This window comes from Chelmon rostratus, chromosome 18, assembly GCF_017976325.1.
Source record: "Chelmon rostratus isolate fCheRos1 chromosome 18, fCheRos1.pri, whole genome shotgun sequence".
Lineage (NCBI taxonomy): Eukaryota > Metazoa > Chordata > Actinopteri > Chaetodontiformes > Chaetodontidae > Chelmon > Chelmon rostratus.
Window position 1 is genome coordinate 17,454,551 of NC_055675.1, and position 16,389 is coordinate 17,470,939.

The 16,389-nt window shown below is 40.1% G+C and overlaps 1 protein-coding gene across 1 annotated transcript; it reads left to right on the top strand.

Annotated features, from left to right (window-relative positions):
* Nucleotides 1–208: 208 nt before the first annotated feature.
* Nucleotides 209–14,746, top strand: LOC121622436 (phospholipase B1, membrane-associated-like). Its single transcript, XM_041959393.1, has 41 exons — nucleotides 209–239; nucleotides 711–771; nucleotides 859–893; nucleotides 1,615–1,699; nucleotides 1,801–1,852; nucleotides 2,157–2,237; nucleotides 3,075–3,140; nucleotides 3,240–3,298; nucleotides 4,104–4,179; nucleotides 4,316–4,423; nucleotides 5,024–5,089; nucleotides 5,197–5,268; nucleotides 5,377–5,451; nucleotides 5,538–5,598; nucleotides 5,850–5,908; nucleotides 6,750–6,823; nucleotides 6,956–6,999; nucleotides 7,108–7,216; nucleotides 7,724–7,775; nucleotides 8,084–8,164; nucleotides 8,247–8,312; nucleotides 8,399–8,499; nucleotides 8,671–8,752; nucleotides 8,827–8,931; nucleotides 9,663–9,758; nucleotides 9,852–9,923; nucleotides 10,019–10,096; nucleotides 10,638–10,698; nucleotides 10,866–10,924; nucleotides 11,273–11,340; nucleotides 11,428–11,471; nucleotides 11,845–11,944; nucleotides 12,028–12,079; nucleotides 12,161–12,241; nucleotides 12,342–12,407; nucleotides 12,504–12,598; nucleotides 13,398–13,479; nucleotides 13,584–13,688; nucleotides 13,777–13,872; nucleotides 13,953–14,027; nucleotides 14,519–14,746. Exons 1-41 carry the CDS (start codon nucleotides 209–211, stop codon nucleotides 14,744–14,746), a joined length of 3,159 nt encoding a protein of 1,052 aa, XP_041815327.1.
* The last annotated feature ends 1,643 nt before the right edge of the window (nucleotides 14,747–16,389 follow it).

Genomic DNA, 16,389 nt, shown 5'->3' on the forward strand with positions numbered 1-16,389 from the left:
GAGACACGTGTGTTGAAGTGTTTTCATCTCTCACATGCAAAAAGTGCAAAATTCATGTTGGAAGAAGAAAAATAGCTTTATGGAACAGTAATATGTGTGATTTGAGCATTATTAAGTCATCTTAATATTTTACCCATTATATTAAATAAATATGTGCACTCTTTGTTGCCTATCCCTGATTTCAGTAGCTGGACTGCCCTGTGCTGAGATGTCCCCCTCTCAGTCACCTCCTTCAAATGGTAAGTTCATTACAGCCCAACTTATATTAATTGCTATAGGTTTCAATTGGTTTCCCTAATTGTTAATGTGGATGGAAATGTGCACATTATGTAAAAATGATGATTTGATTTATAAAACCTCCATTATTGAGTTTGATGGTATAGTTTAGTATTGCTGTAAATCTGTGGATATTATGTACCAGTAACCTTCCATAACATGTCCCCTTTTAGGCTAGTGGGAAGAAAACGTTCAAAATACACATTTATGTTTTCATTTTAATCCAGATTTCTGCTCTGGAAATATATGCAAATCAATGCATATTTAATTAGATAATGCCTCATTTGCAAGAAATTTGAAAACAAAAAATAATTGATTGATTGATACATCAACATATCAGCCTTTTCTTTTTAATCACAGCTCAAAGACCCACTACAAGACTACAACAAAGCAATTTCTCCCATTTTAAATGATTATTTGTTCTCTCTCTCTAGTACACAGCGTTCAGCCCTCAGACGTGGCTCAGCTCTCCTTCATTGGCCTCGACATGCACAGGTGAGCACGTTAGCTTCAAGCACGAACAGAAGGTCTAAAATTCAACAACGTAGAGACGTGATCACACTGTGGTTTCTTTTCCTGCAGCACTGAGCTGTCCACGGTGATATCCCGACTCAGAGGTGAGATTCAAAGCTTTATTTCATTGTTTGTTGTGTTTACGCTTGCATGCTTCCCTCTTATATTTTTTCCCGCTGCTTTCTAACAGGCTTGATGGTAAATTTGCTAAATCAAAATGTGACTGTCATTAGAATGAGCCTAGAGTCTCAACACATGGTGTAATGCATCGCGGTTGATATGACTTTCTATTCCACTACTGTGCGCTATCTTTACTACACTGATATCTGCATTGACTGTAATGATCTGAAACAGCGAACCCCGATACACTTTCCATGCACCCGACCCGTGCTCTGTTATCTTTATTTGAATTCCTTCTGATAAAAGTGTCAATCCAGGATTTGCAGCCCTTTTGAAAAACTGTTACTCAGCACTGTTTTTAAGTAATAATTTTCTGTATGTCACTGTCACGTTAGTGTTGAACTTACACACTAACTGTACTGGCTTAAGGGGAATTAGTACATGTGTAATGGTGTTAAAAGTGTATGAATAGATATTCTGTTCTGGAAAAAAGCAAATATTTACACACAAGAAGTCAGAGTCAGTAAATGTTTCGCATTTTTACTCAAAACAATTAATCAAATATTAAAATCTTTGATGATGAATTTTTCTGCCACATTACAACCTGATTAATTGACTAATTGTTTAAGCTCTGCTGTAGCTACACCTATAAAAAGAGAAGCTCTGGGTTTTGCTGTTAACCTTGTGTTGATGTCCCTCCATCAGAGCTGATGACCCTGTTCAATCCTGCGCTCATCAGTCCGCTGTCAGATGAGACAAACTTGTACGCCCCTCAGTTTGGTCAGCACAGGTACAAACAGCACTTTGTGACACATGACAAACATGCCGCCAACGCCTCTGGCTGCTTCCAGTGATCTGAAGCTGTTTTCTCCTTGTTTGGTTTGGTTGTAGCTCACTGGTGGAGCAGGCAAAGGAAGTGTCCCTCCACCTCCAAAACAATCAGGTAGGTGCTTCGGTGCCTGCTTCCTTTAAATATCTTAAAGGATATTTATCATTTCTTTGTTTTTTACATCAGACATTTATACACCTACATCTCCATCTCAGTTAATATCAGGTGCAACGGTTGTAATACTAAATCATTTAATATTAAATGCTCATGCTCCATACTGTAATTTAGCCCAGTGGTTCCCATCTTAAGAAGGCTTAAGAAGTGGCCCCCCAAAGGGTCTCAAAATAAATCTGAGGGGTCATGGGATGGTTATTGGGTTAGGAAAGAGGAAAAGAGGTTGATTTTTTTTCTCCTGCAGGTCGCTGATGTGGAGAGAGACTGGAAGCTGCTCGTTCTCTTTGTTCAGGTGGATCAGCTCTGTACCTGTGAGCAGCAGCAGGTAAACAGCAACAGTGTTCACAGAGTTAAAGCCAAGAGGCCAAATCACTCTTCTGTGTCTCTTTAAACACTGTTGCCTCAAATACTGAAGTTACAGAGTCCAGCTTTTTTATTCTTTTATTCTACCTTTCAAGCTGATAAAGAGTGTCTATCATTGTTTTCTTCAGTATATTGTCTTTGATGACCAACAGTTTCTGAATGAACCCTAAGAGCTAAAACAAGTGTGAAGAGGAAAAGAAGTAATTTTCAGAATCCTCACAGGTGTTGTGGCCAGTGGTGAACGAAGTATTATGATCCTTTACTCGAGTAAAAGTACTAATATCACACTGTGAAAACGCTCCACTCCACGTTAAAGTCCTGCATTCAAGCCTTACTTTAGTAAAAGTATGTAAGTATTATCAGTATCAAAGTAAAAGTACTTACTGTACAGTAAAATGGTGTGATATTGCTGTATTCATGTGTGTGTTGCATTGTACTGCCGTAAATGTTCAAGGTTGAGCTCATTTGAACTACTTTACATTCTGTTGGCTAGTTTAGTCTACAGCAATGCATCGTATTCTATGAGATCATCATATGTTTAGTTGCATTGCTGTGTGAGAACCACGTATCTCTAAAAAGTCAACTTTTCATAAGAAGCCTTTTCAGCTTTGAGGTGATGCATTTTCCAGCTGATCCAAGAGGGTTTTTAAATTGTTAATTTATCTTAAGAAGTAGGAGAGTTTTCTCAACTCACAAAGGAACACTTCGATTTATTAAAAAAAAATCAAAATCAACGTGATTTGGAGATACGTGTTTTTTTAGTCGACGGGGGGTCTCAGACTGTTGTGTATGTGTGCAGGTTCAGTCCGACATCAAAGCTGTGGTTAAGGACGTGGATGATGCTCTGCAGGTGCTTCACTCTCAGGTACATTTCAGAGTAAATACAGTATTTTTCATTCAGTCACCGTGTTGTCAGTGTTCACACATCTCACACGGTCTCTGTGTCACTTCACTCGTGTTGCAGCTGAAGCGGACCATCGTCAGCGTTGCATTGTGGGATGGAGAGCATGACAGTTTCCACAAGTGAGTTCATCTGTAAGATTAGGCTTCATATCTGGTGAAACACTGTTTCCTAATCTCTGGCTTAACATAAATGTTGTCTCATTGAGATCAAAAGCCACACAGTCAACAATTGCAATAAAGCCAGAGAACCGAGTGATGAGTGAACGTAGTAAAGCTTTTAATAGTTCAATTAAAAGCTGCAGAGTACCTAAAACTACAATAATCGTTCCAAGGCTAGTGCTACGTATGAGATATCTGAGGTGGATTGTTGGATTGTGTAGTGACATGGTGGAGGAAGTATTGACTTTCACTTTGTTACTACTTTTGCTCTACTCTGTCCTGCATCCTACAGCTTATGAAAGTATTAAAATCAAAGTATACTTAGAGTACCAAAAGTAAAAGCATTAATTATACAGAATGGCTGTATATGCTGATGGGCAGCCTAATCTATAATAATACATTGTAATTAATTAGTTGATTTGTAATTTGCATAAATAATCTAAACCTGCAAAGTAACTAATGTTGTCAAAGAAATGTAGTGGAGGAAAAAGTACAATGTTGGCTTCCTAAACGTAGTCATATAGTTTAAAGTAAAATAACATAGAAGTACTTGAATAGATGTGAGTACATCCTCTACTGGTGTTCTGTAGTTACAAGATTTAAAATAGGAAAGAGACAAGCGGCACCATGACATGATCATTAATTCCATCCAACCTGAGTGACGCACTGCGATGAAGATGATGAGTTTAACTGCTGATGAAGCAGCGTGAGAGTGCAGAATGTCTCCGTTTTTACGTCTGAATGAGTGAATCTGTCTTGACGGCAGGACGTGTCCGTGCACGGAGGCAGAGAGTGAAGGAGAGGTCAGACTTCAGAGGGCCATGCTGAGTCAAGCTCTGCAGGTTTGTCCATTATTCATTTGTCCAAAATGTCCGCTAGCTCCATCCAGACCTCTGGTCGCTCTGGCGGCTGTGATGGTGGAGTTAGCTGTAGCCTGTGCGAGACCTCTTCATGGTGACCTTTTCCTCTCAAACTCAGGAGTCCTTGGATAACCTCGTGGTGAAGAAGCGCTGGTACGGCGACAGAGACGACTTCACTGTCATCCTGCAGGATTCACCTTTGATCACAGACCCTTCATCTGTCTCTGTGAGTCACAGACGGACACCGTCCTTCGACCCTTTAATCTTCATTTTATAGCCTGCTTGCACCATTTTGCATCCCTTGTTAGTCCTCGCTGAGGTAAAGGCAGCTATAATTATTTTTCACAATGCAATTCATAGTCCTTTAAAATCCTCCTGTGAGTAGGACACATTTTCTTTTCATACCATTTTATTGTTGACCCATTGTTTAGAAGCAGACGATTGGGGTTAAAAAAGTCACTAAATGGATAAAACAACATAATTTAGAGAAGCGAGGAGAGCAACAAAGGAAAAGGGCTGCAGCTGCAAGCAAATCAAAGAAATAAACATCACAAAACGAACTTCCTGTTAACTCGGGATCACAGCAACTAGCATGCTGGCTAATCAAAGCTGAAAGATCATTAAAATAAAAAAGTGAAGTAGAAGAATTGAAATAAAGTCAGTGAAAAAAGGCAGGAACAAAAAGTCCTTATCTTCAGAGATAATGAAAGCCAATGTCTGTTTGTGACAGTAACAGATGCAGAGAGTGCTGGTTATCTTACTGAGTAGATATACTTTCTGTGTCTCACGTGTTGTACAATGTTGTTGGTGTTCCTACTTTGAACAGAGCGGGGAGCGTCTCTCTGAGGCCCAACGAGCTGATGACCTGATGGTGCAGATGTGGACAAACATGGTGAGGCCTGAAACAATCTCAGCAATGTGTCCTCGTCTCTCTCCTGCAGGCACACAGACACACAGAGTCATTGTTCTCTCAGACATGAAGCGTTTTCTGTCTTTCAGCTGCAGCCCACGGGCGGCCAACGCGACACAGACGCCAGTGGAAAGACGGTGGCGTTGCCATGTCCAACTGAGGTGAGCAACCGCGCTTAAAACTCACACGCCTGCACTTAAATCGGCATGTTAGTGCGCGTCATTACATGCGCTGTGATTGAAAATACTTTTCCCGCCTCCCTCCCCAAGGACCGACCCTTCCTGAGGACGGAGGGGAACTCTCCTTCGTATCACCACAGCGATGCCGCTCCTCTCCTTCACCCAGTCAGTATTGTCAAATGGAGGTCATGGCAGCGTTGTTTGCTTCCTGCTTAGCTCTGACTGTGCATGTGCTCTGTGTTTCTGCTCAGTTTACAGGCACAGAGATGCCCTGTGAAGACCTCAGCCCCTCACCCTCCACGCCCACCTCAGGTAAGACTCACTACATTGAGATACAGAACAATTTGTCTAATATTGGGCCAATAACCCAACACACTTTATTCTGAATTTTCCTTGAATACTTTCAATACTTTGAAATAGCTCATTTGAATTCTTATTATACACTATACAGTATTTCTGTCTCTTTTATTGCAATATTATCATAATGACACATATTAAGAGCATTATATTACTGGACGGTCGCTCTGAAAGTGTCTGATTAACTAAGTTTTGTGTCCTTCCAGTCCATGAACTCAGGCCAGGAGATATCAAAGTGGTGGCCGCTGTGGGAGACTCTCTGACAGTGAGTCATTTTTTTCCTATTATAAATCAATCATTCAATAAATGAATAGATAGATAGATAGGTAGATGGATGGTGGGAACAAAATGCTGTATAATCCATCAATAATAAACAGAATTACATTGATCCTAAAAGTAGATACTAACTCTACATATACTATACTGTAGAACAGGGGCGTCACAGCCATTTAAAATGTGGGGGTGTTCTAGGTTGTGGCACACATGAATCTATCATCGGGAAAATTAACCAACAATTATCCATTAATGTTTAAATTTTTATATTAACAAAGTAATATATGGCCGAAAATAATAACAAAAATGTGTTTTTCCTCAATTAAACATTTATTCCAAGAAGAACAAAACCTTTTTCAGAAACAATTCCAAAAGATGTCGATCATATGAAACAATACCACTGAGGTGATGGTAGTTTGGGAGCAGGATTTAAGTTTTCAATTATCTGTCAAGGAACTCCCTAACATCTAACTCAATCTTTATTTATATAGCACCTTAAATACAATTAAAATGCAATACAAAGTGCTTCACAAACTAAAAACTTTTGACAGAAATACAATAAATAAGAATAATGAAAACCTGCCCCGTAACGACCCCGCAATGTTATTGCTGTTTAGTGTTCCAGTTTCTCAAGGTCTCAAAGCATTAGTGGACATTTGGACCATCTGAATTGTCTTTGAACGAATCAGCAAAATGGAAGCACATTCTTAATATGTACAGTGAAAGAAGAGCCTGAGATGCTGGTGTATATTTGTGGAAGGTCACACACTGTACAGTATTGAGAACTTCTGTCTTCTGTCGTCACTGAAATACTGTCCTCTTCTGTCCGTCAGGCAGGAAACGGTATCGCCTCCAGCCCTGACAACATCCTGGACGTCCTGCGTCAGTACAGAGGTTTGTCCTGGAGGTGAGTCCAGACTTTTCAACATAACTATCGCACATTACTGCAGGGTAACACATTCATGCATAATGTTGCATGTGCTGGTACAAATGTGGTTCTATGATTTCATCATAACACTGTTTTGTCTGTTTTTTGCAGTATTGGTGGAGATGAAAACCTCACAACGGTCACCACGCTGCCCAGTGAGTCCTTTTATTGCTTTATGGTTCAAATGACGTGTTAAAGTCAGTTTCGCCACTGTTCACACTGAAATCTTTTATTTTTTTACCTTTATTCCTTTGTTCTATCAGACATCTTGAAACATTTCAACCACAACGTGACGGGCTACTCTGTTGGCACTGGCAAGCAGACCACTGCTAAGGCGTTCCTCAACCAGGCTGTAACTGGAGCTAAGAGCAGGTGAGTCCTGTCAGAGGCTTTTTCAGCAGCCTGAACACTGGATACAAGCATCAGAGCTGTTCAAATCCATCTGATATTCAAATTTATTGTCTGTTGGTTCATATTTTTACATTGCATGATGTCAACTAGACAACACATCCTCCTTGTCCTATTAAATGTAGCTGAGTGAAATGATTATAATTTTTTAAAAGACAAATCTAACAATCTTATAGAGATATTCTATTAATTGAGTGTGTCAGTACATTTATTTATACTTATTTGCAAGAGAACACAAACTTCTGACAGTTTTCCTTTATGCAGTTATGCAGTTTTACTTATATGTACTTTTGCTTTAATATTAAATGAATGTTATAGAAAATTCTAAAAACTGTCATAGACAACACAAACATTTCTGAAGAAACATCTTTTTGAGAATCAGTTGTTGTAAAAGCTGAAATAATGTAGAATTTGGATGAATGTATCTTAAGATAAGTGTGCTTTTAACGTCTATGTCGTTTATGTCTGAAGCGACGTACCAGCACAGGTCCGAGCTCTGGTGACGAGGATGAAGAAAGACCCTGTAAGTTTATAAATTAACGTTCATTCTTCACTTGTTTTTAAAAACAGCACAATAAAATCCTCTTGTATACACCAGCTTTGGACAATGACAATAATAAAGACAAGTCTGCTTTTTGAAAGTCAAAACTTTGCAACTTTGTTTGTATGTCTAGAATTTGATTCATGCTTCCATCAAGGGGATATATTTACTCATAGCTTCCTGCTAGTTAGAGAAAACACACATTATAAATGCATCACTTGCCCATGTTTTAGCAAATGTTACATAAACTAGGACAAAACTCATGTTCCCTCACATTCCTCTTTGTACAGAGAATTAATTTTAAATCAGACTGGAAGCTGATCACCGTTTTCATCGGTGGAAACGACATCTGTGACCACTGCTACAACTCTGTGAGTGCTCCTGCGGAGGAATAATTCATGAGTCAGAACAGTTTAAAGACACGGCCTGAGAGTGTTCTCCTGTTCTTTACAGCTGCTCCACTCTGTGGAGAATTACGCCCGTCACGTTCAAGACAGCCTGGATTACCTGCACAAGCAGGTAAAATCAACTAACACGCTGCCACTCTTTCAGACACATCGGTTGGTCGATTGTTTGTTGGCATTAACTGAGCTCGTCTCCGTCAGGTGCCTCGGGCTCTGGTGAACTTAGTGGAGCCTCTCCAAATCATCCCGCTGAGAGAAATGCACAATGACGCTTCACTTAAATGCCCAACTTGGCTGGTAAAGTGAGTATCACTTTGTTCCCGCCTCACTACAAAACAAAAATAAAAATCCTCAATGCAGCAGTCACATGATGTGAGCTTTGATTCCAGCTCATGTGCTCCCATCTTCACCATCTTCCCCTAAATACTGCTAAATAAATGCTCATAAACACCTTATAATGTCCCCTTTGTCAGAATTCTGTGTCCTTGCGTTCTCTTGCCGAAGGAAAACTCTACAGCCCTCCAAATGGTGGAAGACCTCACTAGAAACTATCAGGTAGGAAAGACCACAGAAACCATGTGATATTTCCAGTAACAGTCCAGTTGACACCTCCTCTTTCTTTCTTCAAGCGTTCACTGCACGACCTCGTGGAGTCTGGCCGCTATGAAACTCGCTCAGACTTCACTGTGGTTCTCCAGCCTTTCCTCAGAGAAATCATCGTCCCCAGACTGCCGGTCAGTAACAAAGCTCTGTCCATCAGACCCCGAATCCAGTGCGTAACCACAGTTGGCCACCAGCTAGCTTAGCTTAGCACAAAGAGTTGAACCATCTGTCCAAAGGCACTGGTTAACATTCTTTCTAGGTTAATTATAACAAGTTAATTAATTATAACATGTTAACTCCTGAGCTTTAGAGGTGCTGGTAGGCAGACTTTGTTGCCTTTTGCAGTGCTAACTATTTCCCCCGGGTTCTTGTACCTATGCTAAGCTAACCTGCTGCTAGCTGTAGCGTTATATTCAAATACATAAATAAGAGTGGTATCAACCTTCTAATTTAACTCTCTACAAGAATGCTAACACATTATTTCTGTTTTTTTCCAAAATGTAACCCTTTTGACATTTACTTGTCAGTATAAACAAAATACGTCACATTTGAGAGCCTGGAATCCTGCGGAAAAAAACATCTATCGACTCTGTGTTTCTAGAGGGAAGACGGCTTCTTTTCCCATTGCGGCTGTGCACTTAGAGAATTTTCAGGGTCACCACATAAGATATTATGAAATGCCGGATTTTAGGACATAAGCCTCAAAAGTTGTGCAGTGGTTGCCATGCAGTCACATCATATACAGTTTTTCCTTTTCTCTCTTTTAAAAACTGTTTTCTAGTCGATACTTTTCTTGCACCATATTGCATTGCAGTAGTCGGTAGTTCATCGGATTCAAATGTCCACCTCACCTTTTCCACAGGACGGCCGAGCTGACCGCTCCTTCTTCAGCGCTGACTGCTTCCATCTCAGCCAGAGGGCCCAGACGCAGATGGCTCGCTCCCTCTGGAACAACATGGTGAGCATCACACAACAAGCAGCTCTCACAGGTAACCAGCATTTCAGATTGAGAGTACTGAATGACACTCAGCTGTCACTCTTGTTTTCCCAGCTGGAGCCTCTGGGCAATAAGACTTCCACACAAGATTTTACTGTAGGCATTAATCTGACATGTCCAACCAAGGTAGGAAAAGTGTTTAAATAATGTTTTTGGGTGTAATTTTTCTATATTTTGAGGCTTTAAAGATGCTGATGGTGAGTTCTTTCCTTCATCTACAGGCTTCACCATACTTCCGCACCTATAACAACAGCAACTACAGCTATGCCGGTCCCACTCCAGCACCTACACCTGTCACAGTAAGCATGTGATCTCACTGTGAGGGGCTGAGGAGTGATTTTCTAGTGAGACCTGAACAAAGCTAAAATTTAAGAGAAACCCAAATACCGTTGAAACAATTAAACAACAATAGAATTAGAAAATTAACCGACGAATCTGAAAAGCTATTTATCATTTTAAAGTCATTTATCAAGAAAAATGGCCAAACATTCTCTGGTTCTGGCTTCTTAAAAGTGAAAAGTTGCTATTTTTCTTTGTTTTATATGATTATAAATTGAAGATATTCATGTTTTGGACTTTGCACTTTGAACTCTAGTAACTTATCATATAGATGTTTCTCTATTTTGAGACATTTTATCGGACTAAATGATTAAACAATTGGTTTTTAAAATAACTGGCAAATAAATCAGGAAGAAGGTTTGAATGGCAGCTCGTCTTCTGGGAGTAACAGAAACTTGACAGCAGTGAACACATGACTGTTTTGGTAAAGTTATAGAAATAGATTTCAGGGTGTAGTCATTTTACACACTGCCAACATACTTGATGCTTCTTTTCATCCAGAACTGGGGGAGTAATTTCTCCTGCGTGGACCTTGCTCCATCTGACACTGTGCCAACTTCAGGTGAGGCCGGCAGCCATGATCAGCACACAGTCGATATGAGACTCCACGTCCTCTTTCAGTTGACTGAAGCATAAAACAGAGATGCTGCTGTATGAGAATAAAAAGGCTGAAACATTACATTGTTATAAAGGTGACGTTTCATCTCTTATGTCGTGTTTATCTTGTAGTTCATAAGCTGAGACCAGCAGACATCAAGGTGGTGGCAGCGCTGGGAGACTCCTCAACGGTTAGTGCTGTAACACAATGATATCCAGTTAATTCTTCTCAGTCAGGAGGATGCTTGATGCTTGATTTTTCTTTAACATAACATGGTATACATGTGTGTATTAAAGGCAAACAGCTGCAGTTCAGCACTGACTGTGAACCTGTTGGTATCAGCTGTTTGGTGTCATTGAACTATGAACTCTCTAATCAATTTGTTATCAGCCAGATAGCCTGCACCGGTGATGATCATCCCTTTTATGTTCTGGTGTTCGGTCTTTCAGACTTATTTATGACGGTGTGTCACCATACGCTAACACTTTTTCACCTCATTTTTTCCATTTCCTAACATGCGGCTCATTTGTTCTTACAGGCAGGCACCGGCGCCAAAGCAACGAGCCTGTCTGACCTTAATAAAGACTATAAAGGAGTATCGTGGAGGTACGACAAGCCTGCAGTGTTAATGAGATTCATATTCACCGTCGCATTTTATGAACCACGCTGATGACTGTGGGCTTTTTCTTGCAGCATCGGAGGGGATAAGACTCTGGAGTATGTCACAACACTGCCAAGTGAGTTTTGGCCATTTGTTTGGCAAAAAAATCATTTCTCTGAGTCACTATAACTGACAGGAATAACAATCTCTCCAACATAATGCTGCAATGGAGCGTTCCTTTTAGTAATGGCAGCCTGTGGGGCAGTTTCTAAACAATGGGCCTTGTGCAAGAAACACTCACACATACAGATACGTTCTTAAGTGTCACGTACGAGACTCACTTATTTCCTCACATGTAGCATTTTCTTTAACTCTAACAACACTCATGTAAAAAGATATTAAAGATAATGGCCCAATGTCTGCTGTTACCTTGCTGCAGGAGAGACAGCAACCAGCAGTGGGCTGCTTCTCAGCAGGTACCTGATCCTTTTTCCTCTTTCTGTCCTCAGACATCTTGAGGAAGTTCAACCCCTCCTTAAAGGGCTTCTCCGTGGACTACAACTCAATTAGGGACGGCTTCAACATGGCTGTGGCTGGAGCTAAAACCTCGTATGTGCATTTTCTAGTAGTTCCTCCACCTGAGTAAAACAGCCCACTGTCATCCCTCTAATGCCTACTTTGTTCTGCTACAGAGAGATCCCAGCGCAAGTCCAAGCTCTCATCAAGGCCATGAAAGGACATGAGGTAAGACTTGAAGTCAGTTATGAGACGACTCTAATCGTGTCTGCCTCCTTCATGCTCATGTTCTGCTCACTTGTTACACAGGGGGTGAATTTTGAAAAGGACTGGAAACTTGTGACGATATTCGTAGGGGGAAGTGATCTTTGCAGTTACTGCCTAGACCAAGTAAGTGTTCTTAAAAAATTCCAGTACTGTGCATGAGCAACCATACATCTCTTTATGTTATGAGACTGCAGTGAAAACCATGCTTTGTGTATCTCTGCAGAATAACCTGTCACCCAAGAACTACAGCCACAATCTTATGCTCAGTTTGGACATGCTTTACGAAGAGGTGAGATAATAAAAGCTGTGAGTTATTGTCATCTGCTGTCCTCTTGAGTACAGGTGGATCATGTCTTTGCTGCCTCTTCCCTCTCTGTATCCTCAGGTACCGAGGGTGTTGGTTAATGTCGTGGAGATCTTGCAGGTAGATCCAGTAAAATCAGTGAAGAGGAACACGCTTGGCTGTTCGCTCTTGCAGAGGTTTGTTTTTTCCTGTTTCTCTGTGTCCTCATCTTCCCAAATGCCATGATTTTAGAGCACCTATTACCTACCAATATTTTTATATTAACAGTCACATGACTGTGTATTGTAAAAGGTTTCACTCATAGAGTTGAACTTGCAGGGAATCATCATTATCATCAATCTGTAGTTCTCCTGAGCTCTACAGACCATTTAATCATCTTTCAGCTCACTGATTTGGTTTGACAGCCTGCAACTTCAATGTTTTGGTGTTGTTGGTGGAGGCCAAAACAGAGCCAAAAACAGAGGGAATACTGGACTTACATTCATCGCGGGATTTGAAACACCAAAATGAATGAAATGAATGAATGATAATGTTCCTCTGCGTCTGCTGGGCGTGTAAATAAGGAACTGTTAGCCAACAGGTTTGCAATATCATCTTAAAAAGTAATATGCCAGCGCTGTGTTTTAAGCTTGTTTTCCGATGCCACCATTCCAGTGGCATAAATTTCCCTGAAAAGGCTAAAAATCCAGTCAAGACAAAGGTTATTAATTAAGAATATTAGATGGATTAAGATTTTCTCAATCAGATGTGAGAATTAAAAGAGACAGGTTAGTATAGTGCTACAGATTAGATTATTCATTCATTTATTTCTCACTCAGAGCGGCTTCAGTGGACATGAAGCAGAGCACTGTTTTTTGAGAACGTTTGAGATGGAATTCAAGGATTTTGGCATGAGAAAAGTATTTGATTCTCGTCACTGATTTGGATGCAGCTCACTCCTCATCTTTGCAATTAACTGGAATCTGATTATTACAGGACCAGCTGTCCCTGCGTCATCAACCCAGCAGAAAACTCTCCAGAGCTTCAAGAGATAAAACGAATCAATCGCGAGTATCAGGTAAAAACAAAGAGCTCCTTAAACCACTTGAATATATTTTTAAAAAAATAATGGGGTTCCCTCTGCCATCTTTCCATCCTTCTGTTTTTCACTTGTTTCCTAAGGCTGAGGTCAGGGATCTTGTTTTTGGAAATCGCTATGACGGAAAAGAAGACTTTGCTGTTGTTCTTCAACCCTTCTTAGAGAATTTCTTCATCCCTCATATTGGAGTAAGTTAGGGAGACACACAGGCGCATCCAAACAAGCAGCCACACACAGATAATGAAATATTTGCTGAAATTCTCCTGTTTTCACCAGGAGGGAGAGGCTGACCCGAGTTTCTTCTCTGTGGACTGTTTCCACATCAGCGAGCGAGCTCATGCTGAGATGGCCATTTCCCTGTGGAATAACATGGTGAGCAGGCTGGACCGGACTGAAGCACAATGTGTGCAAGTGTTGTTCGGTTTACAGAATGTGTCTTTCTGTCTTAACAGCTGGAGCCAGTAGGCAGAAAGCAGGCCTACAACAACTTCACATATGACCGTTTCAAGATTCACTGTCCCTCTGAGGTAGGTATCAGTATATCTGAAGAGTCTGCAGAGAAATCCCACTGCTCATAGCTCTTACAGTTCTGACAAAGAAATGTGGAATTATGAAATAAGACTCATTGGGACAAATGGATAATATGAAGCAAACTTTGCAGAAAAGGTCTCATGAAAAAAAGGGGAATAAAAGTGGCTTATCTCAGTTACTAGGGGAAAAAATGCTAGACTGGTCAAGTGTGCATTCATCCAGGCAAAAACCCTCAAGTGTGAGAGAAAAAGGAAGTTCTGAGGGAGATCTTACAGATCAAAACGTTGCCTGTCTCTCAAAGAAAAATGTATTTTAAACTTTTGCATTTCTATCATTATTGATTTTTTTTTAAATATACTGGATTAATCCCTGATCTGAAGTGTGGATCTTTAATAATTTAGGGTACAGAGCTTGAGTACAGCTCAAAGATTCATTCAGTTCTTCATTTCTTAAATGTCTGCTCTGATTGGTGTCACGTTTCCTATAGGTCAATCCCTTCATCTTCACTAACATCAACAGTCTACCAAGTCCTCCAGTGACCACCCCCAACCCTGTGATGGAGTGCCCCCCCTCTTTGCCTGTGTGGGTGCCAGTGGTTGCTGGAGTCGCCAGTTTACTGGTTGGCATTATTGTCACCGCGTTTATTTTCTCCTGCTTCCAGCATCAGAAAAGTAAAGCGGAGAGAGCAGAAGCAATGAAAGGAACTGTCTTTTAATGCGGTTGTTCTTATCAAGCTGTCGCCACATTGAGCGATTTTTGGCCACTAGGGGGGAGAACGTCAACTACAGAAGAAACCCAGTGGAAACAGCAACAATGATATACACTATGGTTCTTCATTATTTATTCTTCTGCTCAAAAGAAAGTCAAATATTCAGTTGCATTACAGCCCTGGTTTGGTCCACTAGTTCCTGAGAAAATGATGTGCCCCTCTGTGTTTTTTGCCACATTTTTTACTTCATGCACCAGCTGCGAGTTTAGATTAACTCTGTGCTGTTGTACTCGAGGCAGTGAACAGTCAGCCTGTCTGAAGCTGCAGTGTGGGTGTTATCTGAGAGGACCCACATGCACATGGAGCTGCAGACTGGGATGTAGATTCTCAGTTACACTGGCAGCACTAGCAGCCTGTTCACGTTATACAGACTTACGTGATTAGTTAGTATCAAAAATATGATATAATGTTGCTACATGTGAAATATTTGGATTTTTTATACTGCATAGAAATGGTGAAATATTCCATATGTAATTGACTGAATCCAGATGTTTTGTACATTTCTCGTTTTTATTTATTGAGAAAATAAAATCGGAACGATGTTCGAGTCAGTTGATGTACTTTGTAAAGATTACTGTTGTACCCACTAAGACAATAAGGAGTCCTGCAGATCAGATGTTTCCTGATCTCTACAGCAAATAAACTTTAAATAAAACTGATTATCTAGGTGATTTTTGTTGTTTTTGTTTTGTTTTTAGAAATTACAATATCAGTTGTTCAGTTGGTATGCCCACCACCAGACTAAAATAAATCATGATGGTGCGTTTCATCTAGCACCATCATGAGGTCAAGATGTTAATTTCTCCTCAGCTGCACTTTGTGTTCAGTACTGAAAATGTTAGCATCTTCTTAAGCTAAACTAATATTGTGAACATGGTAAACATTAAACCGGTTAAACACAAGCACAAACCACTAGCATGCATATGTACAGCCTCACATAGCATGACTGCAGAGTCTTAGTCTAAAACGCAGCTCTCATTTGATGGCAAACATGATATAGGAAAATGTGCTTTGAACAAAGCTCTGCCACGGTTTCTTTCGGTTTGTTTAACCTATGGTTTGTGCTGAGGCTTGTCTGTATATTTTTGAACACTGCTGCTATCTAATGAAGGCAAAATGGCTGCATTTTGTATACTAATTATCCCTTTTCCCCCCAAAGTTTTAGTTTGTTACTCATTACCCCTTTAATTCACATCTATTGAATGGAGGCCTGACTATAATGTAACATTCCAACACAGCGTTGAGGTATTACTCACTGTATCTTCTTGTGTAATTCTATATTTGATTTATTTTTTCTGTATATTAAGGTATTTCATCTTTGTTTTACTACTGTCTTTTTGAATGTACATGTTGTCTTACTGTAAGGTTTGCACCACAAAAAACTTAAAAAAATGTTTTGAACGCCGCATTCTGCAAAAAAAAGTTAAAATTATGATTATTCATTATGTAAAATCCTAATTAGAAAAGTGAGTATTAAGTATAACTGCCGGTCAGTGTAGCCGAGTGTTGGCCGATGTGCACTATGATATTCCTCTGAAATGTGGTGAAGTAGAATAAATTTTAATTATAATTCAAATTTTAGTTCAGTA